The 27,604-nt window shown below is 42.5% G+C and overlaps 1 protein-coding gene across 4 annotated transcripts in view; it reads right to left on the bottom strand.

The window, feature by feature from the left end:
- KCMF1 (potassium channel modulatory factor 1) overlaps nt 1–24,151 on the bottom strand; it is a 74,136-nt gene extending 49,985 nt beyond the window's left edge. The window contains exons 1-2 of one of the 4 annotated variants that reach the window (XM_068564356.1): nt 23,825–24,151; nt 21,131–21,272 (exon numbers count right to left, since the gene is read on the bottom strand). Coding sequence is in view for 1 of the 4 variants with exons in the window: in XM_068564353.1 (XP_068420454.1) it covers nt 23,825–23,840 (16 nt within the window). In the remaining 3 variants the exon portion in view is untranslated. Of the gene's footprint in view, nt 1–11,502; nt 11,573–17,704; nt 17,791–21,130; nt 21,273–23,824 lie in introns of those variants that run through there. The other 3 variants (XM_068564353.1, XM_068564354.1, XM_068564355.1) reach the window with 3 other exon arrangements.
- Nucleotides 24,152–27,604: the final 3,453 nt, after the last annotated feature.

Genomic DNA, 27,604 nt, shown 5'->3' with positions numbered 1-27,604 from the left:
CACAAGGCTGAGAAAATATGTTAGATAAACTCTGTCCAGTCATGAATTATAGTGCTGTTAGCTATGACTTCTATGTTTATGAATCAACTGTATATTAAATAAGGTGTCTTTCAACAGAAACACACAGAAAACAAGGTTATGTATTGATCTGTTGATGAAAGTGTGACCAGAGGCTCAAAGGAACCTAGCCCTGTATTTCCACTGGAGCATTGGTTGAGTATTTGCTACTTCAGTGTTCATGGCAACTTTATAGAACACAGCTACCAAGAACAACAAGAATCAACTACACACACACACACACAATCATATACTTTTTCTTTTTGACCTGAGGACAGAATGATGCCCAGGCAGTCTGGCCCAGGCTCAGCTGCTCATCTGGACTTGGCTGATGAAGTAAGTTCCTGTTCTCCACTCCAGGAGGGAGGTTCAGCTTCACCCCACAGGTGTTCTGCTCTGACCTGCTCCTGAGAGCAGGGGATGTGAGCGGCTGTCCTCTGACCACATCTCTGCTGGAGATCCACCCTGGTCCACACGAAGGCCCAGCCAAATCCCCCGCTCTGTGGTGGCCCTGATCTTTCAAGGTTCACTCGTGACCTCACCCAGTGACTTCTGCAAAGTGTCTCTGGGAAACTCCCAGGGAGGCTGAAGACAGACTTTGTTCAGCTTCTCCTCTCCTAGAAGCTTGTGTTCAATGGTGCAAACTGCCCTTTCCTCACACAGAGAGCTCTGAGCCTGTCACTCCGTGCTTTACAACTAAACGATACGCTGCTTAGATAGGAAGAGATTTACTAGGGGTACAACTATAAAGAAAGGCAAGATGATGATGAAGACAAAGGTCCAGATAGTGGTTATGGACATGTCTGGGAGATAGCCTATGTTTTAATACAGATGGATACAAAGTCCTTTGTTTTATTATCTTTTTACTGAATGTAGACATCTTTCTGAATGCATGACACATTTCTCACACATGCATAAAAATTCCATTCTCAACGAAAAGGACTGACTGGTTGGCATATATCTTAAAAATGGCAAGTATGTTTAGATTTTTTAAAAAAAGCTACAAACTTCTTAAAAGAAACTACAAGAGGATCTCTTTATTTTACCTCTTAGTGTGTGAGAAATTTCTAAGCAATACAGGGACCCTGAAACCATAAAGGAGGCAAGGAAGCACAATGTAAATTTGATAATAGGTAAGCATAAAACTTTAATATTGACGAAAGAGCCACAAAATAAGTCAATTACAACAGATGGAGAGAAATATTTGCAACAAATACAACAAACAATGGGCTCTTAAAGATTAAGAAAAGACCAACAGGAAAAACAAAAAAGAAAAATGGGAAATGATACATGAACAGGCACTACTGAAAAGGAAGTATCATTCAAATACACCCTTGAGGGACTTCCCTGGTGGCGCAGTGGTTAAGAATCCGCCTGCCAATGCAGGCGACACAGGTTCGAGCCCTGGGCCGGGAAGATCCCACATGCCGTGGAGCCACTATGCCCGTGCGCCACAACTACTGAGCCTACGCTCCTAAAGCTCGCGAGCCACAACTACTGAAGCCCATGTGCCACAACTACTGAAGCCTGCATGCCTAGAGCCCGTGCTCCGCAACAAGAGAAGCCACCGCAATGAGAAGCCCGCGCACCGTAATGAAGAGTAGCCCCCACTCGCTGCAACTAGAGAAAGCCCGCGCGTAGCAACAAAGACCCAACGCAGCCATAAATAAATAAATAAATATTAAAAAAAAAAAATCCTTGATAATAAAAAAAAGTGTGACTAAAGTCCTCCAAAGTTTTCAATGCCATTCATAAAAAGGCCTAATTCAAGAAAGGCTCATGAAACCTTCAAGTAGACGTTTCAGGCACATCCAGTCAAATGAAGCATAAGCTGACAATCTTATGAATAACAGCTGGCTCCATTCTTAGGTAAAATTGACCCTCCACCTACCAGTCCTCCAAAAAATTCATGTGCTCTCATTCTGCAAGAGTTCTAGTTTAGGTGCCACCCCAGTCAGCATATAAGTAAGACTGAATCACGGCCTTCAGCCTATGCTAACAACATTTTTTAGCTTCCTCATACAGTTACATACTTGCTATACAGCTTCTTTTCACTTGCCATCTTGCGCCATGGTAAGGTCCTGTATTTGACCCTGTTCTATACGATATTTTTATTAGTGTCTTAGAAAATGACAGAAAGCATACTTATAAGCTTTGCATAAAAGAAACAGTTAAAACACTGGAGGACAGGATGGAAATTCAAAGAGGCAAATGGGTGTGCCAAAACAAATGAGATGAATTTTTAAAGGGGTTCACATAACGTCTTGCTGTTGGATTAAAGAGCAATTCATGTGATTAAAACAAACAAGCAAACAAAACAAAAAAACTCTGGGTGAATTAACCAAGCAGAACTTCAGCTTCAGTAATTAGCCCAATATGGGATGCAGTTGCTTAAAAAAGCCAGGAAATAAACGAACAAGCTTAGGCTACATTAACAGTCATGTGGGATACACAACTGTACTATTTCCACAACATTTTGCTCTCGTCAGACTATATGTGAAGAACTGCATTCAGTTCTGGATGTCTTGTTTTAAAATGAGAAACAAATACAACATACTGACAGAATGGCAAAAGATCTAGAAACTCAGTCAAGAGAAATTACTAAGAGACAAAACAAGCAGAAGAGCAGAGAGCAGGCAGTGTGGAGAAAACGTGTGCCGGCTCCACCCAGACCCAGTACAGAGAGAGAGCGCGCCGCTCTCCGCGCAGCTACTCAAGTCCAAACCAGGAGGCACCAAGTGCAACATGGAATCTGGGACTGGATCCTGCAACAGGAAGGGGATATAAGGGGAAAAACTGGTAAAAATCTGAGTAAGTCTACAGTTTAGTGAGTAACAATACACCAATGTTGGTTTCTTAGTTATGACAAACGCGTCAAGGTAACATGTTAACATTTGGGGAAACTGGGTGAGGGGTACATGGGAAGTCTATTTACCACCTTTGCAACTTTTCTGTAAATCTAAAATTACTACAAAATAAAAAGTTTATTAAAAAAACCCAAAAAAACAAGAAACAAGGAGGCAGATGGTTCAACCAATGACACTCAAAGTGTAGTGAGTGCTCTGTCAATGAATGCATGGGCTGCGTTTAGAGATTAGACAAACTGACACATGCCTTTCAAAGAATTTCTGCATGTTTCACGGGACAATGAAACCATTTAAATTGGAGGTCAAATGAGTTTATTAAGACCATCAATATCTGTCTAGGAGTATGAAAGCCAGAATATAAAGAACAAAAGCTAACTGAAGTGACCCATCAACACTAGGGAAATAACTATCTTATATTTGCAATAATGTTGCAAGTCATTCTTCTACTAGTTTTCAGGAGGACCCAGAGGCTTCTCTAAGTGTTTTTCAAACTGTAGCTCATGACCCAGTAAAATCAGTTTAATCACAGTAGCTTTCAACTGGGAGGTACCATTCCCAGGGAGCTTATGGCGGTTATTTTTTGGTCATCACAATGATTGGGGTCCTACTGGCATTTATTGGGGGAAAGGTACCAAAGATGCTAGGAGTCTGGAAATGCAGTAAAGAATTGCCCAGCATCCCAACAAGATTTTCCAAATCTCCCACCAGACATTCAAGTAGGAAATTAAAACAAACAAAAAACTTTAAAATTGTCTGAGCATACTACCAAACTCCATCTTCCCCATAAACACACAATATTTCTTGACGCTTTAGTAAACTTATTTTCCAGGTGTGACACTATCCCATAAGTTAAGAAAAGATTGTTTTGCTTCATTTAGAACTAAGACTGTTTAGCATTTCAGAAAATCTGATGACAAGCTGTTTGTAGTAGCTGAGTTTCCAGTACAGCATACCTCTATCAGACTGCTTTTATAGCCGTAACTTTCAAATAGTATGTAACAGAGACATCTCTGAATAGATTTATTTCTAAACATTATTAAGTTAGTAAGGATTTATGAAACAGAGGGTTCTTTCTAAACTTCATTAACATTAAAAAAATTTCACATCAAGATCATCCTATATGTTATCCTATATTAGAAATCTATGTTGTGAAAAGTAAATATTAAACTTATTTATTTTGGGGCTGCTTCTCTTTCTTTTTTTACCCTGAGAATGTCTCTCCAAGTTTACCACAGGGCTGTTAACTGTTTCTTTTTCTAATCCATCCTCTACACCCCACTGCCCATCAAAGGATATGCCCTGCAGGGTAGTTAAGTACTAGAGTCTGAAAGCAGGTTGCTAATGATGGATTCTTCCAGGTTTTCTGTGAGACTTCATCACTTCCTTGTCTCATGCTAGGTCATTTCACAGGGAATTATTTTGACACCACAGGTATAAATAAGGTCAAACTCACTGGTGAGTACGTGATACTACTTTTACTTCTCCATGTTGACAGTCTAATTTCTTATGTTACCCTCACATCAAGTAAAATTACTTCCCTCTCTTATCATATTTTCCATTTTTAAAAATATCCCTCTTTCTCTTATCATATATTGTTTTTATTTATTCTAACAGTTTTTATTTTAGTATCTACATATATCTCAGCTCTTTCATTTTCCTATAATTTTTATACGGTATGTCTTCTGAGCCTATTTCTTTTAAATACAAAGGTGTTTTTTTTTTAAACATCTTTATTGGAGTATAATTGCTTTACAATGGTGTGTTAGTTTCTGCTTTATAACAAAGTGAATCAGCTATACATATACATATATCCCCATATCTCCTCCCTCTTGCGTCTCCCTCCCACCCTCCCCATCCCACCTCCCTAGGTGGTCACAAAGCACTGAGTTGATCTCCCTGTGCTATGCGGCTGCTTCCCACTATCTATTTTACATTAAATCCGAAGGTATTTACTGTAAGTAGCTACAGGCCGTCAACTACTTCACTGTAACATCTAAGGTAGCTGATGACCTACCTATTAACTTTATTTCAGGATAATCAACAGCCTTAAAATATTTGTTATAAGAATAAATAAGGCACTAGGTCTGATAGGGTTGAGAATCATTAATTTAGTGGATCTTAATCAGAATTTCTTGAAAACAGAACTGAAAATTATCAGAGTACACTGCAAACAGGGGACCGTTTCATGAAACTTTTGCTGCCATTGTGTGTGTTTTCTGGGTGTTGTAAAAATGTATTTCTTGCTAGAAGTCAAGGTCAAATAAATTTGTGGTCCCCCAGTTACTGAACAGACCGGTGGCCAATAACTGTCCTACAAGGTCCCTCACACTCGCTGCCTGCTTCACAAACGTCCCTCACCTCCTGGGCTCTCAGTCTTCTCTGGGATCTACTTCCCATCTCCAGGTCCTCCCTGTCTCTCTAAAGCAGGTGCTTTCACCTTCCCTACTCCCCGTATGGATGCCTTCAAGTCACTCGCTCAATTTCTTTTTATCTTTTCTGTCTTAAAAAACAAATAAATAAACAAAAAAACTGTGGGCATGGCAAAGGGCAAAAAAGTAGCCTTTTTAGGCATGATAAAACCCAGAAGGCATACAGAAAAGGCAGAGGTAAGTCTATAATAAAAGTGAAAAGTCTTCGGGGGAGCCAAGACATATACAAGGCAAATACGATTCAGAAAAAAGTCCTATAATATAAAAAAGGTTTAATATCCTTAAGACTGGTAACAATCAGGAAGAAACAAGCAATTCTACGAGGCGGAAAAAAAGTGAGTGCAAGAACAATTTTTAAATGAAAATTAAGTTGCTCACTTACCCTATGACCTAGCAATTCTCACCTCTAGGTATATACACCAATCCGCTTACTAAATTATCTCAATAATTGTAATAATTTTAAAAGAGTTTCACGTTTTCTAGGCATAAAGTGATATTAGCAAAAAAAGAGGTGGTTTGGGTTTTTTTGTTTTGAATTTATTTATTTATTTTTGGCTGTGTTGGGTCTCCACTGCTGCACGCGGGCTTTCTCTAGTTGCGGTGAGCGGGGGCTACTCTTTGTTGCAGTGTGCGGGCTTCTTATTATGGTGGCTTCTTTTGTTGCGGAGCACGGGCTCTAGGCACAGGCACACAGGCTTCAGTAGTTGTGGCACGTGGGCACAGTAGCTGTGGCTCACGGGCTCTAGAGCGCAGGCTCAGTAGTTGTGGCGCACGGGCTTAGTTGCTCCGCGGCATGTGGGATCTTCTCGGACCAGGGCTCGAACCCGTGTCCCCTGCATTGGCAGGTGGATTCTTAACCACTGCGCCACCAGGGAAGCCCGAGAGGTGGTTTTTATCTGCTATTTTCAAATGTTTATTTGTAGTGGTTATTTGATTTCCTGTCTTAATAATATTTGCACTTGACTAGTGGTTTTTAAAGAGTGTGGTATTACTTCCGAAAGGGCATTTTGAAATTTGGGTGTCATCTTGGCATTTGGGAGGTCAGTGCCAGGGATTCCAGAAACCTGCAATGTGATGGACAATATGACACAATGAAGAACTGTCGTTCTACCTTTCACATTATCTTTCAAAGGTCCAAACAGAAAAACCTGTTTATAATTATTTGAACTTGTAAGCTAACTGAATTTTACATATAGATACAAAGTATCTTTTGTAAGATTTTAACACACACTGAAATCATCAGTAATACAACTGCTTGGGTAAATTGTTTAAAACTTGACACCAAGAGTTGTTCAACAGAAACAGCATTGATGGCAACATTGTTGAAGGTGAATTGCCAACACTACATGTCTGTATGGATTTGCATTTGAAGCTATCTGACTCACAGTGAGTCTTACATAGGTACAAGTATCTAACCTCTTCATTATTTCCTCTAATTTAATTATGCCTGAGCATTCACATCCTGAAAGACACTATTTCATTTTATTTATCCTTTATGAGAGCATTACAGTGATTTCTTTAAAGTACGTGAATCAGAGTTCTTTATAGAAAAATTCCAATGAATAAACATAGGAAAAACAAAAATGGAAAAATCAACATCTTGCAATCACTATGAAACAACAGATCCAGGCAGCTTACATCAGTAACTGCCAATGGAGGGACAGCTGACATTTGAATCCACTAAGACAACCAGTCATTATGGGCCTCTTAATGTGATATTATAAGCATTATGAAATATTCAGCACCTATAAAATATTCTATGAAACAAACATCTGAATCAACCCTCTAGAACTGATTACCGCTTAAAAGAAATAGAGAATGAAAGAATATGATAAAATGACATCATAAAAATGCAAACCAGAATGTTAGAAATACCAAAGAAATGATTCGGTTTCTTCAAAAAATAAATAGCATTTTTAAGGCGGGGGAGCTGTTATACAGATTTTAAAGGACATAACAACCAAACGTAATTACGTGGACCTTTTTTGGATCCTGATTTTAACAAACTAACTTTAAAAAGATGTTTCTGATACTACTGGGAAAACTGAAGATGAACTGGGTATTATATAATACTAAATAATTATTGTTAATTTTGTGAGGTGTGATAATGATACTGTGGCACGTGTGTGCGCACGTGTGTGTGTGTGTAGTGCATCCCTATCAACTGGGGATAAATACTGAAATATTTGTGGGTAAAATAATACACAGGTCTCGGATTTGCTTTAAAAATGTTCAAACCCTCCAAAAGGAAGGGGGTAGGAAATTGATACAAAAATGGCAAAATGCTGATGTGATGAACCTGGTTAATAGAACAGGGGAATATATTACCAATGTGTTAATCTCAGTCAATTAAAGAAAAAAAATCTTAGAACAGAAAAAAAGAGGTACAGAATCACCTCCTTAGTCCTCTCTTTACTCTAGGTTGCCACTAACCTACGGATCAACACTCTGAGCTACTCAATCAGTGATGCACTCCTCTGACATCATCATCTAATACAGCTAATATCCTGTCCACAAGGACAATGACAGTCTTTATACACCTTAATGAAAGATACTGTCTATGGTGATACTTTGATACACCAATTTAGAAGCCCAATCAAAAAAGAGATAAGTCTGGTATGCTTGGTTTTGATATATCCTCAATATATCCTAATCACTACTATCTTTCATGGGCCTTTTCCCTAGCAAAACTGTTCTTTTCACTGTTCACAAATTCTCACAAATTGTGTTTTCCTACCTTGGCCTTCTTATTACATACTCATTTCTGCCCACCCCATTGGTCTGGAATGTCTGCTTCACCTCCATCCAGGCAAGTCCCTTATCCACAAAACTTGCTCAAACCTTTCTCCTTAGTCCCTTTGCCTTCATCTGAACACTCAGATTCACAGAATGTTAGGACAGTAAGAGACTATTCATGGCTTTCACTGTCCTATAACAAATAGGTAAGCCTTTTAAAACCTCTCCCTCCATTATAATGCAAATTCCTCAAAGGCAGAGACTATATCTTACCTTATATACCTTATCTTACCCTACCTTCCTGTATCTTCTCTTATATAGTTTGCATAACGTTAACACTCAAATTACAGGCACAGAACTGAGAAGTATGGCAGACAACTGTTTTGTACGTCCAAGATGAAAATGATGACGATGGCTCAGACAATGAGTGCTTACCATATGCCAGGCACTATTCTAAACATTTTATATATAATAACCATCAAATATAACCACCCTAGCATTATGCCCACCTCATGAAATGATACACACAGAGGTGAACAACTTACCCACGGTCACAGTTTGTAAAGTAAGTGACCAGGCTGGGGTTTGAATCCTGGCGGTCTGGCTCCAAAGTCCCACTGATAAATTTACTATTCAGCATCTCAGAAAAAAAAAAAACTTGAGTGAACAGAAAATTTTGTCCACTGAAGAAATCTAGCCTCAGAGTATCTATAAACTAGTAACTCTCCCCGAGCTTACAGTTTTGGGTAACTTCATCCCAGCAGCATATATAGCACAAAATGAGCCTGGAATAAGAGTCATGGGATCTGAATTCTAGTCCTCACTGTGATCTCAAGTAGTGTGACTCAGCCTTTCCAGACTGCAATTTTATTTGGAAAAAAAAAAAGGTTGATTTCCTTCTGGACCAAAAGGTCTATTATTCTATCTTCTCTTGATTTTATTGGAGAGAAAAGGATTAAAATAAACTAATTCATTATCCAGCTGCCAAACTGGCCTAAGTCCCACGCTGAGCTCTCCTGGCCTGGACCTGTATCACTGCAACACTGGCACAGGAGACACACCGGGCTTGTGACCTCTATGCTTCCTCTCTCCTGCTACTTTGGGGGAAAAAACAGGTTCATAGGCCCCCCAAACAGACACTTACCTACTAAAAGGTTCAGGGACTCAAGCCACAATAAACTGGAAAGAAAGGCAGCAGAATCACACCAAGTCCTGACTTTAAGATCCCTAATGACATTGCTGAGCGGGTACCTGTTCACACTCATCCAACCAACTCCAGGTTATTCATCACGCATCTCCACTCGAACATTTAACAGACATCTCCTACCTAATATGTCTGAAACAGAACTCCTGACTTCAGCCTCCAAAAATGCTCCTCCCCTCCACATCTCAGTAAATGGCCCTCCTCTCACCCACTTGGCTTGCCTGTGTCCTTGTTAGATCTACATTCAAAGGATTAAACCCCAGTGCCTCACCATCACTTATAAAGCCCCATCTAATCTGGACCCAGTCTATCCCCACCTCCTCTTCTCTACTCCTCCTCCTCACCTAGTCAGCTCCAGCCACCCTGTTCCTCGCATAACCTACTTTATTCTAACTCCAGGGCTTTTATACCTGAAGTCTCCGCTTGAGATGGGTCACCTCCTCTGAAAGGCTTTCTTGATCACTCTTTTTAAAAAAAACACACAGACTACTCATTTACCTCCCATCATATTCAATCCTTAATCCCTCAGTCTGCTTTATCTTCTTCAGAATATTTATCACTAACCAAAATTAAATTATATGTTCCTTTTCTGTACCCACCCTCCCCATTAAAACATAAGCTCTACAATGAGAACTTCCTCTTATCTTTCATTGCTCTATCCCCAGTTTCAACACCAGTACCTGGCACAGTATTTGTTGAGTGAATGACTTTTCCCAGTCTTTAGTATCAGTCTGTAGTATCTACCTTTTAGCTACAGACATCTCTCCTTTCCTTCACAGCTTAATCTTTAAGAAGTGTTCCCAGTTTCTCATGTTCATTCAGGACTGAATACACTGCAATCTGGGCTCTAGCCTGTGCCTTTGAAGGTGCTCAGTAAGTTCCACAACCTTCCTCACTCCAACAGTCCCAGCCAAAGAACACTTCACTCCTTATCTTCTTGACCTTTCTGCAGCAATACTAACCACATCCTCCTTCCAGAAAATCACCTTCCTAAGTTTCAATGACAATACTCTCTCCTGGTCCTCCTACTCTCCAGGCTATTCCTTTCAGCCAGTCTCCTGCTCCTCAAACTTAAGTGTTCCCAAGGGCTTAATAACTGGTCTACCGATCTTCTTAATCTATATGTTCTCACCATCACTGACCAATCAACTCTACCACTATGGATTTATCTTAGCCCAGACCTATTCCTCCTGAATTCCAGACCCACATGTTCAACTGTCCCTGGACATCTCTACTCGGATGTCCCACAGGTACCTCAAACCCAACATGCTAAAAATGGAAGTCACTTCTCTTTTCCCTACTTCCCACCTTCACCCTTAAAGCATGCTTCTTTGTCCTAGATATGCATCTTGATGAATAGCACTGCTCAACTAATGAAGCCCAAACCCCGAGTTTTCCTAGACTTTTCATTATTCCCAAATCCCCACGCCTAAACATTCACCAGATAGGTCTCTCATTTGCACCCACTACAGCAATTATTTTATCTTGTGGTAACCTGCCTGTCCGTCCCTCCGCCCCACCCCCCGCAAATCCATCCTTCAGAGCATCTCTTTCTAGAACACAAAAGTCATACTGGTTGGGCTTCCCTGGTGGCGCAGTGGTTGAGAATCTGCCTGCTAATGCAGGGGAAACGGGTTCGAGCCCTGGTCTGGGAAGATCCCACATGCCGCGGAGCAACTAGGCCCATGAGCCACAATTACTGAGCCTGCGCGTCTGGAGCCTGTGCTCCGCAACAAGAGAGGCCGCGATAGTGAGAGGCCCGCGCACCGCGATGAAGAGTGGCCCCCGCTTGCCGCAACGAGAGAAAGCCCTCACACAGAAACGAAGACCCAACACAGTCATAAATAAATAAATAAATAAATAAAATTAAAAAAAAAAAAAAAAGTCATACTGGTTTAAAATTTCCTAAAAACTCATTCCCATTAACCTATCCTATTGACAAGGTTCATCTCCTGGCATCAGCCCCTCCCTTTCTTCTCCAATAATGTTAAATTTCTTATGGTCTCCCCTCAGAGCAAAATTTTTTCTGCCCATGTCTCTTTCCATGGGATACTCTCCCCAACATCAGATACAGCTCAAATACATAACTCCTTTTGGGATGCATTCATGAATTCATCCATAAAACTGAGAAGCCTCCCATATCTATTCCTTCACTATACCTTGCAGGTATAAATTTATTATAGTCCATACTACATTGTATTATAATTACCTGTCTCATCTTAGAAGGCTGGAACTGGAACTCCCTCTGCTTTTCATCCCCAGTGCCCAACACAATGTCTCTGCATAGAGAAAGTATTCCATGTATATTTATTAAATGAATGGATTGAAGTAGGAGTCAGCAAACCATTGCCCATGGGCCAAATCTGGCTCACCACCTGTTTTGTCCAACCTACGAGCTAAGAACAGTTTTTACATTTAAAAATGTTTAGAAAAGAAAATTTTAAAAAGAATAATATTCAGTGATGCCTGAAAATTATATGAAATTCAAATTCAGTATCCACAAATAAAGATTTATTGGATCACAGCCATGCTCATCTGTTTATGTTTAGTCTTATGGCTGCTTTCATACCACCGCAGCAGAGTGGAGTAGCTGCAGTCGAGACCATGTGGCCTGCAAAGCCGTACTTGCTATCTAGCTCTGTACAGAAAGTTTACTGACCTCTGAATGAAATAAAATGATCATGGGCTTTGGTTTTTGACAGTACTTAGTTCAAGTCCTGGCTTTACCACTTACTACCTGGGTGACTTGGGACAAATAAGCTAACCTCTCTTACTTAGACTCAAATCCCTAATTTGTAAAGCAGGATAACATATCTGCTGGGTTGTTTTGAAATTTTACTAAGCCTTTTAATTGTGATCCCTGCTGTAGGAACCAGTCTATAAAGTGCCTGGTACAGAGTACAGCTTAATGTTGAGAACCCAGACCTGGGTTTGAATTCCAGCTTCATCGCAGACTGCGTGACTTTGGGCAAGGTACTGAACTCTGTGCTTCAACTTCCTCATCCATTACACTGGGACAATAAATATACAGCTCACAGGACAGTTGTGAGAACTAAATGAGTTGGTGGTACCTGTGAAATGCTGAGCACAGTGCCCCTCAGATAGTAAGCACTCAATAAATATTACTATTACTATAGCAGATGTTTGGTTAGTATTAGTTTCTCCCCTTCCCACCTCCTCATCTACTCTATCTCTCACCCCTATTCAAAGCAGCCTACATCTAAAGGAGTAAGTCAATACTTGCATGACAAGTGCTATTGCAGATGATGGGTGGTCAGGAACGGTCTGTGGCTTCCAAGTCACATCACAATCATGGTTCTCCCTTTGCTCTCTGATCCTCCCTTCTCTAGATGCTTTCTTCCTTAGAAATCTAGCCAATCCCCAGACTTCAATGTAGGGGGCTATAAAATTCTTTTTTCTAACCAAGATTTCTCTCTCCTGAGCCCCAGTGTAGTATTTCTCAACTCCTGATTTCTACCTAATGGCCTACCATCACCTTAAATTCAGAACGTCAAAAGCTGAAAATTATTCTTTTCCCCACCTGTCCCTTCCTATCTTCCTTAACTACCAGAAGAACCTGCTATCCTTCCAGCACCCTGGCTGGTTGTCCTGAAATTATACTTTAGTCCTTCTTCTCTTGCAATAAGACTTTCTCTCAAGTCATATTTTTTTCTTTTTGCTCCTACTGTCACTGACCAATTCAGGTCCTTTTAACTTCAAGCTCATTCTGCCAGAGTCTCTAACTTGTCCCTGCCCCAGGCACCAACCTAGTCTGCATATGGACCCCACTACTCTTCCTAAAACATGCCACTCTTCATCATGCCCTTTCTCTGCTTAAAACTTTTGATGCACTACCCCCACCCCCTTCCATCCCATAACCTGTATGGAAAAAGGAAAAGACTGACCTTAGTGTGGCAATCAAAATCCTTCCCTATCTACCTTGCTCCAATCTTCCTTTCTAATCTTATCTGCCATAATAAAAATACCATCACCTTACATTTGTGCAGCGCTTTATCTAACTTGGAAAACATTCTTACATGCGCTGGCATTTCATCTCCACAACAACCCTTGGGAAGAGGCCAAAGAGGTATATTAGTATCCTTTTACAGAAATCAGATTCCTAGCAGTGAACTGGAAGTCAGAACTTACGTGCACATGGGAGTCTCCTGTTCTAGAAACCCTGGTCTCCTCAGTATTGTCCCATCTACCTCTCTCCAACTCGCTCACGTTTTCTTAGCTCTGCAGTCTACTCCCTCCCATTCCTCTACTTGGTGGACACCCTAGAGTGAAGAGTACAGGGGAAAGTTCAAAAAGAAATGTTTCTTAGAGATGCTGGAATGTGCTTCATTAGGTATTTAGTTTCCAGCCTTTGCCAGAAAGATCTCTCTAAAGAAGGGTTTCTACAGTGTATTTCTCAAAGCACTAACAATTCAACAGTCCTCACCACAGCCCACCACACAGGCTATGCAGGGTCTGGCCTGGCTATGCCGGCTTCATTTCCTACCTCTCCCCCTCGATCACTGTCCTCCATCCACAGTGGCCTCACTGCTGTTCCCAGAACATTCCAAGTCTCAAGGCCTCTGTGCTTGCTGTAGCCTCCTTTACACATCCCTTAATTCAAATTTTTTCTTTTAAAGTTCTGTCTTCAGAAAGGCCCTTCCTGACCACCATATCTAAAGTAGGCCCCCATTCTCTATTCCCTTAACCTGTTGTATGGGTTCTCATAACACTTGTCACCTCCTAACACTCTATTACTTATTCATTCTTTCATGGTCTTTCCCAGGGATCCACAAACCTTTTCTGCCAAGAGCCAGAGAATAAATATGTTCAGCTTTCTCTGTCACAGCTACTCAACCCTGCCACTGTAGCACAAAGCAGCTTAGACAGTATGGGAAAGAGGAGATGTGGCTGTGCTCCAATATAACTTTATTTACCAAAACAGGCAGTGGCCGAGTTTGGCTCACAGGCCATCCACCCCCGGTATATTCCTTCTAACAGAGAGCGAGCGTCAGAGGGACAGGAAGCTTCTCTGTTTTGTTCACTCTGGTTTCCTTGTGGCCAGAATAGTGCCTAGCACCAAGTACACATTCAATTAATATATGTTGAGTAAACAAACAAATAGAACTAGTCTGGAGCGGGGAGCTATGCTCCTCTTCCACCTCCTCAGGTGACAATGGCATGACGTTCAAGAAGAATGATGCCAAGGTCATGAGCTCCATTTCCATTTGGTTAGGATCATACCATGAAAAGTGGTCCCACAACCATTGTGTGCCTGTCACCAGCAATAACAACCTCAGGCAAAAAAATGCCTTTGGTTATAACTGGGTCCAGGTAGGAGCCTGTTAAAACACAGACTGCTGGGCCCCACCCCCAGAAATTCTGATTTGGTAGGTCTAGGGTAGAGTCCAAGAATCTGCATTTCTAGCAAATTCCCAGGTGATGCTGATACTGCTGGTCCTGAACCACACTTTGAGAACCACTGGATGAGAGTACCCAAAAATGATAGTACTAGCATTTTTATACTATTAAAAAAAAAAAGAGAGAGAGAGAGTCACAGATTCCTTATGTTCCAGTGATCTGGCTGGAGGGGGACTGCAGGGAAAAAAAAAAAGAACCGTAAAACTGACTGCTCAGTGGAAATGTTGCTCCAATAAAATGAAGACAGAAAAACACTAGGTCTTTAATTTTTAACAGACTGTCTTCCAAACACTCTATTTTCACTTGCAAATCTAGCTGTAACTGGAAAACAATAAGCCAAATAGGTAAAAGAGAGAAGTCACCAGTGGGTGGCTAACCTTGATAGTGGGCTAAGTATTAACTCCATAGTCAGTTTCCTTAAATTTACTTTAAAGAACAATCATAACCACCTGTCTTTCTATTGCTAGATGCAAAGAGACTTTTGGAGATGGATACTAGAGATCTAATCTATACAATGAAATATATCTACAATAAATTACCAAGCCTAGGGGTCACTTTTTTCAAATGTAAAATTCACCGTAATCGAACTTGAAATGGACTAGTAACAATTTTTGCAAATTCTACATTTGTTAAGGCAGGGGACTTTAAAATAACCCCCAAACTCACATTAAAATCACCCCGAAGCCATTACTTTATACCTCATCAATCTGAACAGCCCACAAAGGGATTAGAATTTATATACATTTGTAGCTGTTTATAAAGTAGGTTTCTATTGTGATGGTTATATGCAGTTAAAGTAGGTTAAAAATAATTTTAAGGTGAAAAAGTAAGGTAAAACCTAGCTTCATAGGAGAGAAATTCTAGGAACAGAAATCTAGAATGCTAATGAATAGACCATTAAGTAGATGGCAATACTGCATCAACATGTACTTACAAAAAGAGACAGTACATGATCAAAAGATGAATCAGCAGACCCCCGATGTATGAGTCTAAAGTATGTCTCAGCTAAGACCAAGTATTCTTTATGAAAATTTAGCAATTGAATTGAAAAGTGTTAAGTGTGAAATATACCCTAGATTTTTATAGCATTGTAAAGAATAAAGAATGTAAAAATATCTCATAAACAATTTGTATATTGATTGCATGTTGAAATGCTATTTTGTATATATTGGGTTAAAAGCATTAAATTATTAAAATTAATTTCACTTCCTTAGTTTTGTTACTGTAGCTATCAGAGAATTTAAAATTACATGTGACTTGCAATTAGATTTCTGTTGGACAGTGTGATCATGCACCCCAATTCTGCAAGTAGATTTGCTATCTCCTCTTCCATTTGGGTGATTTCTAAGAAGCTTGCAGAAAATGATATGGAGCAATGAATGAGCATGAAGATATGCAGTATGTCTGACATGGAGTGAAGCTCCTTGATCCTGGCCTAATACAGGATCACCACGGGCCAGGTGCTCATCCACTGTAACTTGAGGTTCTAATCACCATTTTTCCCAAGGACAGGAAGATTGGTTCTACCTCTGTGACTACTATGTATATCCATATCTATAGCTATACAAACACGTGAACAGGTTACATTCATTTCAAATTGCAATTAACTGTGTCAGAATCCCTAGTAGTGTTAATAAGGATGAACATAAGATCTCTGATTATGAAAACTACCTGGTTCCCAACACCTAACCACCCCCCAGCTCCCAGCATGTACTTCATTCTTGCAGAGAAGGGACACATCTGTAACAGCTCCTTTATATAATCCCCGCCCATTTTACTTCAATGTTTTTAACTCCTGATTTAGAAAGTTTCTCATTTGCTTGCACTGCCAAACCTCTACAATCACAGAGGACACCAAAGGAGAATGCTGGCTGAGGAAGAATAACAGAAGGAAGTAGGGTCTAGTTACTCACCCCAACAGTTGCTATATAACCATATGGACTTCACAAAAAAACTATACTGAATACAAAAAGCTTAATCTCTTGAGCTCTTTTCTAAGTATTCAATATCAAAAAGATACTTATATATGCAGATGTGTGTTGAGTCTTGCAGTCTAAGGATAATATTGTTAAAGAAATGTACTGCTGGACAGCATTAGAAGTGATTGTGAAGCTTGAATGAAAATAAGCTTAAAAAAAAAAAAAAAACGGAGGGGGGGAGCAAATATTGCCAAAACATTAAAACACTTACATGACTTAACTATCCTGTCATAAAATATAAACTTCAAGGACTAATTCGAGCACACTGGAAAAGAGCCACAACCTATGCAACAGCATTTAATTCCCAAACATGTGTTTCTAACCCGCTGAATATCATCATCCTGCAGCAAGGGTCAACAACTTGTGGCAAGCTCTGGAGATGACTTCGAGTGGTACTTGAGTAGGTAGTCCATAAATATTTGCTGAATGAATGACTGAATGAACCAGAAAACTCATACAAAGTGCAATTAATATGCAGATCCCACAGCCAGTTAATCTGAAACCAGAGCCAGAAGGAGAACAAAACAGCACCTCGGAGTCCAGTCCCAGGCCATTCCCACAGGAGTCAGCTACCCTAAGTTATTTTCATTCTATGTACATAGTTTATTCATCCCCTCTTACTTTTATGGAAGTTCCAAGTTCTCCTTCCTACAATCTCTCTCCTTCTTAACCAGTTCCCCCAGATAAAAACAGGAATGCATTGTCCAGTCTCACCATTTTTTAGACAAGTATTAACATCTCTAACAATCACCGGCAAACGTTCACTGGGCCTCCAAAGGCCAGACACTATGCTAGGTGGTAGGGTACAAAGGTAAGTGTAACACTATACCTACCCCTCAGGTAGTTTGTGGGGCAGGCAGACAAGTAAACAATCGCAGCATAAAAAAATGCCTGGAGAATGAGGCAGGAGTGCCACTGGAGGAACTTAACTTTGCTGGGTGGGTGGGGAGGGTGACAGAGTCTTAAGGAACAAAAGAAACAAAAGTCAAAACCAAACATTATAGTTGAATATACCTGTCACTGTTCGAATGGTCAACTCATCAAGTTAGCACTCTAAAGTGGCGCTCTGAATGAAGATCCTCTGACTGTAGAAAAATTTGAAGTTCATGACAGTGGCACTGAGTACTACCAAGAGAAGGAACACACAGACACACACTTCAGCAGAACATAATGTGCAAACCTAATTAGTCATGACGTCAAGAGGCTTCACCCACTTATTGTCTGTCCCTCCAAGCTGAAGGTGACTTGACTGACCGACCCACTCCTGTGATTTCAGCTGGTTTTTTCTCACAGCAGTGATGGATTTGCAAGGATCCATCCATACTTTCTCCCTGATACCCCTTGTGGCTACTGGCAAAGTCTGCTGGACTGCTGGCTGGTACTGCGGCCCTGAAAAGATACACAGATCATGTACAGGAACTGGATAGACTCACACTCTGCTTGTCACTATTCAGAAAGACACAGCTAAAAACACGGATTAACAAACATGTGGGAGGGCAGTGAGAAAGGTAGCAGGGATGGCACCCTGGAAGGTGCCTAATCAGGCAATTCAGCTCTTGCTAGTTTCACAGGACAGTGAGTTTTTACCTCCTGGTATGCAGCTCTTAAGACATTTCATCGGCACAAGAGTTAGTTTTGTGTTTCTGACTCTCTGTGACTACAGATAATTTCCAAGCTTCAGGCCCATCCTAACTTTCCTCTGCCATCACCCTCCTGGCCTCGTGTCCTTACCATCCCCAAAACGTCCTCTCTTTTCACCCAAAATACTCACTTCCTTCCCATGGAACGTAGGTAATTTGTTCCCTCAGGAAGCTGTCTGCCTTATCCAATATCTCCAACATGAATCAGGACACAGATAATATATAAAAATTACCACATTTAAAAAATGCTCTGATCTGTATACCTCTTACAGACTCTTTCCTCAATTATAATGAATAGCTTAAGTGACTAAAAAAGTATACCATATCATTTTAAGGAAATGAACAACATCATGGCTCCTAGCACAATACTAAAATTAACATGAAATTAAACTTTTATTAACAAAGATTTTAATTATGAACAGCACTCCTTTTAAATTTTATGAGTATGATGGGTAGGAAATGTTTCCATATTCATGAATGTAGCCACACAGCAATATTTATAAAGAAATTAAAAACACTATTTTTAGGATAACCCAACGATACCTTAATCTTCACTAAAAACAACTTTTGGAACCCCCAGTCTAAAAAAAACACCCAAACCTCAGCAAATATATATGGTAGATGTTATAAAGCTGATTTTTGAAAATTAAGTTATGACTCATAAGGGCATGGATTTCTTTTTTGAAATGTTGCAAGCGTAATATGAAGGAATTTGTTTGGTAGTTTCACATCAGAAGCTTCCTAATTTTCCACTGTGAAAAAGTTTTCAATCTTTAAGCAAGATTGCTGCTAATAAATTCTTAAAATTCTAAGACTAAAAGGAATTTCTTCCAAATTAAATTTCTAATTTAAAATAAGAGAGGAAAGTTATATTTCGTCATATTTTAACTTTAACACAAATGTCAATATATGGGGAAAATGGGCTTCAAAATCAACTTTATACAAAATCATGAAATCAAAGACCCCAGAAATTAAAATATTTATGTTCTATCCTTTACTGAAAGTCAAGGTAAATGTAATTCATGATTTATTGAAATTTAAAGTCAAGTAAGAACATCATAATCTTTTAACAGATCATTTAAGTAAAATAAGTTGTCCGACATGATGGCAAAGATCTTTTCAGTGGGAGTGAATCTACTTTGCCACAGGAAGGCAAAAGTCACCACATTAAAATCACATGCTAATTGCCAATCCTGGCTTTCCAGTCCCCAAATCCTGAAAACAAAATTATTGCAATTCACTACGGGATTGTCTGCATGTGCATTTTTAGCATCAGACAGCACTTTCAGAGAAGAGAAATCTACTAACAAAAGAGTTCTACAATTTCAAAAAAATGGTACAACTTTCAAAAACTAGAGTAATGGCCTACTTACTCTTATATATTACATTTTGAAAATAACCAGTATCAGATGCTTCTGAGAATAACACAGTATCATCACTTGTCCATTTATCCACTATCATTTTTACATATGAAAATCTTAAAAAAACTAGGGGAAATATAAATCAGGTAGAGACAGGAACTCTATTTGAAATCTCGAACAATTTTATCCAAAATCGAGAGTAGCCCACAAAAAAGCTAAGGAGGCACTCAAGAAAAAGGAGTTAGAAATCACAATAGATTCCCTCTCTGAAATTGGGCAAAGTTAGTAAGAAAAAAGTTGGTAATTATTTTGTCATCAATTTGTTTATCCCTTCCTCATGGTATGTCTACTGGGCGGTAGAAGCTGTGCACACATGCACCTTCCCCACCAAACTTAAGGTGAGAAGCTGTGTCTTGTTCATTCATCCCCACATTCTTCGTAACTAACCCAGGGCCTTACACATAGTAGCGAATGAAAAAAGGTTGAACGATTTAAGGTAATAAATGTATTCCTAACCCCAGGTAATCAATTAGGTTCCAACTCATGCAAGAACACTCATAATTTCATTTTAGCTAATAAGCACTGAGTAATTTGATGTGTTTTTAAAAACATCTGCAAAGCTATTATATAGTTTTTAAGCTCTGCATAGCACAGTTATACTTTAAATGTATTTAAAAGGAAAGTATGTAGTGAAACATTAAAAAAACATACTCTTACAAATGAAATAGAAAATGATTGGTTTCACTGTGTATAACATGGAACTAGATGGTGTTGGTATGTTGAACATAAAGTGACTAGGAACTGATGTTGTAAAGTGTTTGTTAACGTGACAAGAACGTTACAAAGAGAATTAAAAGGCCCTGGAATTCTGGTTGGAAAAGTCACGCTGGGCAAGCAGGAGACAATGTAGAGTACCATCATCTCCACTCAGACAGCGTCTGGGAAGGTGGGTGGGGAGTCTGTTTCCCATGCCTCAGGAACAATGACTTCTATCCCAGTCAACACGGTACTGCTGGCAACAGGTACAGAACTGGTTCAGTCCATGGACTTGCTCCCCATTCCCCAAAGGAAACAACAGAACACCAAGCAGAGCGGGCCCTTTCCGGACTCCCAACAATTCCAGTTCTATCAACTCTCTAAAGCTCTACTCTACAGTAAAAGTAGGCAAATTATAGCCCACAGGCCAAAATGGGCCAAATTCGGCCACCTCCTGTGTTTGAACAGCCTGCATGCTAAGAACAGTTTTTACAGTTTTAAATGGTAAAACAAAGAATCATATGTCATGACACATGAAAATTAAAATGAAATTCAACAGCAGTTCCATAAAGAAAGTTTTCACTGGAACATGGTTGTGCTCATTCATTACATGCTGTCTGCTTTTATACTACAACGGCAGAGCAGACAGAGACCTTATAGCTTGCCAAGACTATGATACTTACTACCTGGTCCTTTACAGAAAAGAGCATGCTGGCCCCTGGGCTAGGACATTTTTCTGTGCTTCTAGTTGCATCTCATTTCTCAGAGGTAGTCCACTGCTTCACCAAGTACAGACTCTAAGCTTGACAGATGTCCATCCTGGGGCTGTGTTGTCCAAAGTTACATGTTACATATAAAACAGTGCAACTCATTAGGATGGGCTCAAACACAAAGTAACACATTACATGCTTACAGAAAGCACTGAAAAGGAAGCACAATGCAAGCACAACAGTACAGGCAGCTCAGTTCAGATCTTTTCGCAGACTACTACACCCAGTCCTGGGTCATACTACTGAAAGGAAAACAACAACTACAGAGAATTTGGAGGTGGACAGATGATTAAAAGAGCTCAAAAATCATACCACTAAAGAAATGGGATTACTTGGCCCAAAGAAGAAAGGGTAAGAAACAAACTATAATACCGAGGGTGTCAAACTCTACATTTGTTGATAGGCTAAATTTCTACTGATGAAAGTAACTGGCAGCCTAAACTAAAATTCCACAAAACATATATCTAATGAATTAAATGTGATTCTTAATGAGATTGCCATTCCTGCCTTAGGCCATAAACCAGACCCTTAAAAAGTAATCACTTGTCAAATATTGTACTATAAGTCTTCAACTGATATATTATAGGAATGCTCCTTTTTCAGAAACCTCTGGCATTATGTAAGTTACCAGAAAAGGTGTGCTATTCATGTGCTGAGGAGTTCAATGATATTCAAGTAACTAAAAGGTAAATGTAAGTTTCATGACCACATGCCTTGCCACAGGACCAAACATGGAAAACTGGGCTTAAATTACAGAATTTGTGTTACATTCAAGAATGTTCACGCTGTGGGATTTTAATTACTCTAAAAGATTACTGAGGGTAAAGGAATCTTCCCAGGACACCATTCAATCAGAATACTCAGTCTGGAACTACCTGGATATTTTCTTAAAGCAAGGAGAATGGGTCTCAAACACCCTTCTTCCATTGCTATGATTCTGTAACTTTAACTCTCCTAGTTCTTATGAGTAAGAGAGCCTGCAGCCATTGTTCACTTTCGTTTTGTCTTGAAGGTGGTCAATGTACACACGACTTCAGCCTAAGGTAAACTTTAATATCCCAAATTAAAATTTTATTATAACTTTAATTACAACTTCTTTTAAATTACAAGATAGGGAATGTATTGCCATTAAGTAGAAAAAAATGGGAAAATAGGCATAGCTTCTAAATATTTCTATGAGCCTATGTACCTTATTATTTCAAAATGTCCAACACTGGTACACAGTAAGTGAAGAAAATATAGCCTATTTCCCATTACTTTTCTGACTTTAAAATACAGAACGCTTGGACACAATATTTTCTTTGAGTCGATCTCAAATTACATTATAATTAGTAATGCTCTGAATATAATTTTGAACAATCTGAGTTTTTCAATCTTTAAATTCTAAGGCCTGTATTTCCCTAAGAATACCCTAACAGTGTGATGCACACACGAATGTGACTCACTAAACTTTCTCCACTCCTACCTCACCTATACAGTATTTTAACATCCAGAGTACACAATATCTTCAAGCCACTTCTACAATCTTGCATTAACCTTACCAGGATAAACTTTTCGCCAAGTCTCGTAATACTTTTTATTTAAAGACCTGTGGTAGTGAAACAAAGAAAACACAACCCCCCTCCCCCTTTTCTAAACCATATGGCAGCAAATTGAAGTTAACTTATTTTTTACCAGATCAACGCCTATACCTCGGCTCTAAACAATTTTCTCTTTGTGCCCTGGGGCCGGGCTAGAGCTGTCTGCTGATTTGCAACTGTACCCCCATCATGTTTTTAAATCGCAAAACAAAGTCCAGAACGCTCCCTGACCACTAACAGACCTCACCACGGTCATTTACCAAAACCTGGTTTAGGGAGACATGCACGCCGGGCGAGGGGCCCACGGCCGGCCGGGAGCCAGTCCCCCTCCGACCGGGTGACCGAGCAGGGAGTTTGCTCGCCCGGCCGGGACGGATCCGCCCCGGGAACTTGGTTACCCGAGCTCAGGGCCGCGCCGAGGCCTAGCCGCGAGGCCGGGGCGGGCTCCAGGCGGCGGGGGCTTCCCGTTCCCCGGCCGCAGAGCCTTCCCGCCCGCCCCGCAGTCGCCCGCAGGCAGGGGCACTCGCTGTCGTCTCCCGGCGACTGGACGCGCCCGCTGGGTCCCGGGCCGGCTCCTCGGTCTCCTGCCGCCGTCTGCGGCCCCGCTCGGCGGCCGCGCCGGGCCCTTCCGGGACGGCGGGAGCGCTAGGCCGCGCCGGGGCCCCGCGGCTCCGGGGCCAGGCGGACGGGCCGCGGCGTCCGGTATCAGTCCCGAGGGCCCGGCTCCCGCCGGTAACGGGCCCCGCCGCCTCCCCTCCCCCTCCCCCGCCCCATGACAGTGCAAACCCTCCGGCCTGCCCGGCCGCCCCGCCTCCGGCACCAGGCCCAGTTCAGGGCCGCGGCGGTGTCGGCGGCAGCGGCGGCGGCTGCGCCGCGGCTCTCCGCCCTCGCTCGCTCTCGGGCCCGGAGGCTCGGGCCCGGCTCGGGATCGGCTCAAGTCTCCGCCGCTTCCCGGCCGCCCTCCGCGGCGCCCGGCCCGGGCGGGGTAGGCCAAGGCCCTGGCGGTGGGGGTGGGGGCTCCTCTCACCTTCATGTCGGGACATCCTAGTTCAGACGGTGGCGGCACGGCCCCTCCCGGGCTCCGGCTGCAGTGTCCCCCGCGGGGTCCCGGCGCTGCCCGCGCCGGCCTGCCGACTCCCACTCGACTCCCGGGCTCGGCCGCGGGGGCGGGGTGGGCAGCGGAGAGCTCCCGCGGCGGCGGCGGCTGCGGCGGGGAGGCGGCGTGGGGCGGGAATGGGGCCGGGCCTGGCCGGGGCTGAGCTCCTCCAGGAGGCGGGTCCGACGCCGCGGCTCCGCCGGCGCCCGCCGTGACTCGGTCACTCTCGGGCCCGCCGGCTCCGGGCTGCGGCGCCGCGCTCCGCAAATCCCGCTCCTCCCCTCCCCAGGCCCACCCCCCGCCCCTCTCCCCCGGCTCCCGGCCGCCGCCTCCTCCTCCTCCTCCTCCTCCTCCGCCTCCTTCCGCCGCCCGCACGTCGGCCCCGCCTCTCGCAGCCCGCGCCGGGCCCAGCAGCCCGGAGCCCCACGGCTGGAGGGCGCGGCGGGGGCGGCGGGGCGGTGCGGCGGCGGTTCGGGTCACGGCGTCTGCTCGCGCTCGTCGGCAGGCCGCGGTTGGGCGCCCGAGCCCGGCCTCGCCGCCGCCGCCGCGCAGCGCGTAGGGAGGAAGAGGAAATGCCCGGCCGCCGGCGCCAGCCGCTCGCCGGTATGACCGGCCCGCGCGGCTCGAGGGGCGCTCGGCCGCCCCCAGCCCCGCCTGGGGCCTATCCGGGCCCGGGCCGTAGGCGCCCCGCCGCTGGGCCGGGCCAACCGCGACGGCGGGTGCTTCCCGGCAGCGAGCTGCGACCCCGGAAGGCTCCCCCCTTTCGGGCGCATGGCTGCCGGGCCGACCTCGGGCAGCGCCCTGCGGCCCCCGACCCAGACGGGAGGCTGCGCACCGGCTGGGGACATGTGTTTGTATTTCTTTTTAAGCCAGCGGCCCCGAAGGGAAAGGCGGCTGGCCTCCGGGAGTCGTCCGGTGTTGCCCGGCAGGGTGACTCGCGGTCGGGAGGGCGTGGACGCGAGAGGCCAGCCGGGAGGCGGCTGGTCTTGGCTGCTGTGCTCCAAGGCCGGCTCCTCGGGAACCACCTACTTCGAAGACTCCGCTCCCGCCAGCCCGGGTGTTCGGCAGCACCCGCGCAAAGTTTGTTCCAGCACCTTGGCTCACCCTGGATACTCTTCTCTGAAAACTGTTGGGGTGTGTTTGTATGTGTGTGTGTTTCCTTTTTTTCCCGTCCGTGAACTACTTTTCTGTTTTTATCTATCTTTTACATTTTTACCCTCTTCCTTGTCAACTTTGTTTTCAGGCCTTAATTAGTTCATCAAATATTTATACAGCCCCTTACCACGTGTCGGTTGGTAGCGTGGTTTGGTGGAAAGAGATCGCACTTTGGAGTCAAGACATCTGCCGTGGATTCTGGTTCTGATACCCTCTGTGTAACCTTGGGCATTTACCCTTTTATATTTGAATTTTTTTTTCTCCATAAACTAGAAGTGTGTGCCTAGGCTAAGTCTACTGAAATTGGATTCTAAAGTACTGCTTGCTTTGGGATTACTCTTTTTCCTTTCCACCATTACTAGCTGTGTGACCTGGAGCAAATGACTTAGCCTCCTTGTGCCTTGACTTTCCCATCTTTAAAATGAGTGCGATTACACATGATGCTAATAACAATAATAATAACAACAGGTATTTGGAGGATTAAGAGCTAAAGTGTATATAAAATATCCAGCACGGGACACAGTAAAAACACAGTTTGTTACCATATTTCATTAAATCTGATTTCAAGACACTTCTCGATTTGAAAGGTATTTTAAAAAGCTCATCTTAAAGTCAAGGAGCTAAGTATTAGGTCACTCAGCTCTACCCAGGGGCTGTATTTGGTAGTAACTAATGATGAACTAGTTACCAGTCAAACTAAGGTTTAAACAAACTGGGGTTTAAATGAGGACTTTGTCACCAGAAATACTTCCAGTGCATGTATGGAGCTTTTGCCTAAATTCAGTCCAGCACAGCTGTTGAAGAAAGAGGATCGTCTAGGCCGTAAGGGGGCTTGGTGGGATAGAGAAAATAGGGCTTCCAACAAGGCTAACTAATATCTACTGAATGCTTGCCCTGTGCCAGTGTCTTTCTAAGCATTGTACAGTATTGTGTCTGTGATCCCCGGTACCAAACTCTTAGGACCCTCAATTTCTTGGGCTGTAAAAGTGAAGACAACACCCCATAGTCTTGTGATGAGTAAATGATGTCTGTAAATAATAAGTTATAGAGGTTAAGGCATTATCAATAATATAGTCAGATAAAATGCTGGAGCAGATAGGAGAGCTGACAAATACTGCCGAACTCCAGGAAGGAATAAGAGTTAGTTTCTTTTGGTTTGGGGAAATGTTAGCTAATCCTGTTACGGAGAGCATACAAATGACTGTCTAAACCTGAAGGGAATATCAGATCTTTGACAGTTACGTTATTGTTTTCAATTAGGCAAAAGTAAGAAAATGAAGAAGCTAACTTAAAAAATGTATTTTTTCCTATTTGCATAAGAGTAAGCAGGAATATTATGTTTATTCAGGGTTTTCATGACTAGATGAAACATTTCCTCAATTCAACTAGAGATCAGGCCCTTCAATTAAAACAACCTGCTTGCTGTCCTGCGTATAGGAGACTGCATTTCCCAAAAAAGGATTAATGTAAACGCTCACACCAAATTGTTCATCAAATGATTTTTGGTCTTGGGACTTCCCTCGTGGTCCAGTGGTTAAGAATCCGCCTTCCAAGGCAGAGGACTCGGGTTCGATCCCTCGTCAGAGAACTAAGATCCCACATGCCGCAGGTCAACTAAGCCCGCGCGTCGCAACTACTGAGCCTGCGCTGCAACAAAAAGATCCCGCGTGCCGCAACTAAGACCCAGTGCAGCCAAATAAATAAATAAATGTTAAAAAAAAAGATTTTTGTTCTCCAGAAATGCTTCTTCCAGGCCTTTCCTTTGCCTGCTCTTCCTTGAGTTCTTCTGTGTCCTTGCCTTGCCAACCCGAATCCATAGGATGGCCCAATTACGTAGCTTAAAACAAGCTAATGCTCGTAAACATTGGTGAAATCAGAATAAGGTCTGTAGTCTAGTTAATTGCACTAATGTCAGTTTCCTGGTTTGATATTTTTCTATAGTTTTGTAACATATTACCATGGGGGGCAGGGGGGAGCGTACATGGCCCCTCTCTGCAACTTCTTGTGAGTGTATAATTATAAAGTAAAAACTTAGGGAGTTCCCTGGTGGCCTAGTGGTTAGGATTCCAGGCTTTCACTGCTGTGGCCCAGGTTCAATCCCTGGTTGGGGAACTGAGAGCACGCAAGCTGCTCGCGCGGCCAAAAGAAGAAAAAGAAAAAAAAAGAAAAACTGTAGGAACAGAAATCAGATTAATAGTTACCTGCAGCTGAGAGGGTGGGGGGATGGGGATTGACTACAGAAAACTTACTGAGGTGATGAGAATACTGTCTTGATTGTGTTGTGTTTACCGTATACCTTTGTCACAACTTATAGATGTGTGACCCTAAAAGATTACATTTTACTTCTGTGTAAATTGTACCTCACTAAACCTAACTTTAAAAAAGAAAAGCAAGCTCTTGTCACCCCAGCCTCCTGTGATCTACAGGGTGAAGTTTAACGTCTCATATAAGGCCCAACATTCTTTTCCAGCATAAGGACTTTTCCTGCCTCTGCCAGTGTGCCCTGTGCTATCTTGTACTATACTGATTCCTGCCTCTGGGCCTTTGCACGTGTGC

This window comes from Eschrichtius robustus, chromosome 15 (assembly GCF_028021215.1).
Source record: "Eschrichtius robustus isolate mEscRob2 chromosome 15, mEscRob2.pri, whole genome shotgun sequence".
Lineage (NCBI taxonomy): Eukaryota > Metazoa > Chordata > Mammalia > Artiodactyla > Eschrichtiidae > Eschrichtius > Eschrichtius robustus.
This window is presented reverse-complemented; position numbering and strand designations above follow the sequence as displayed.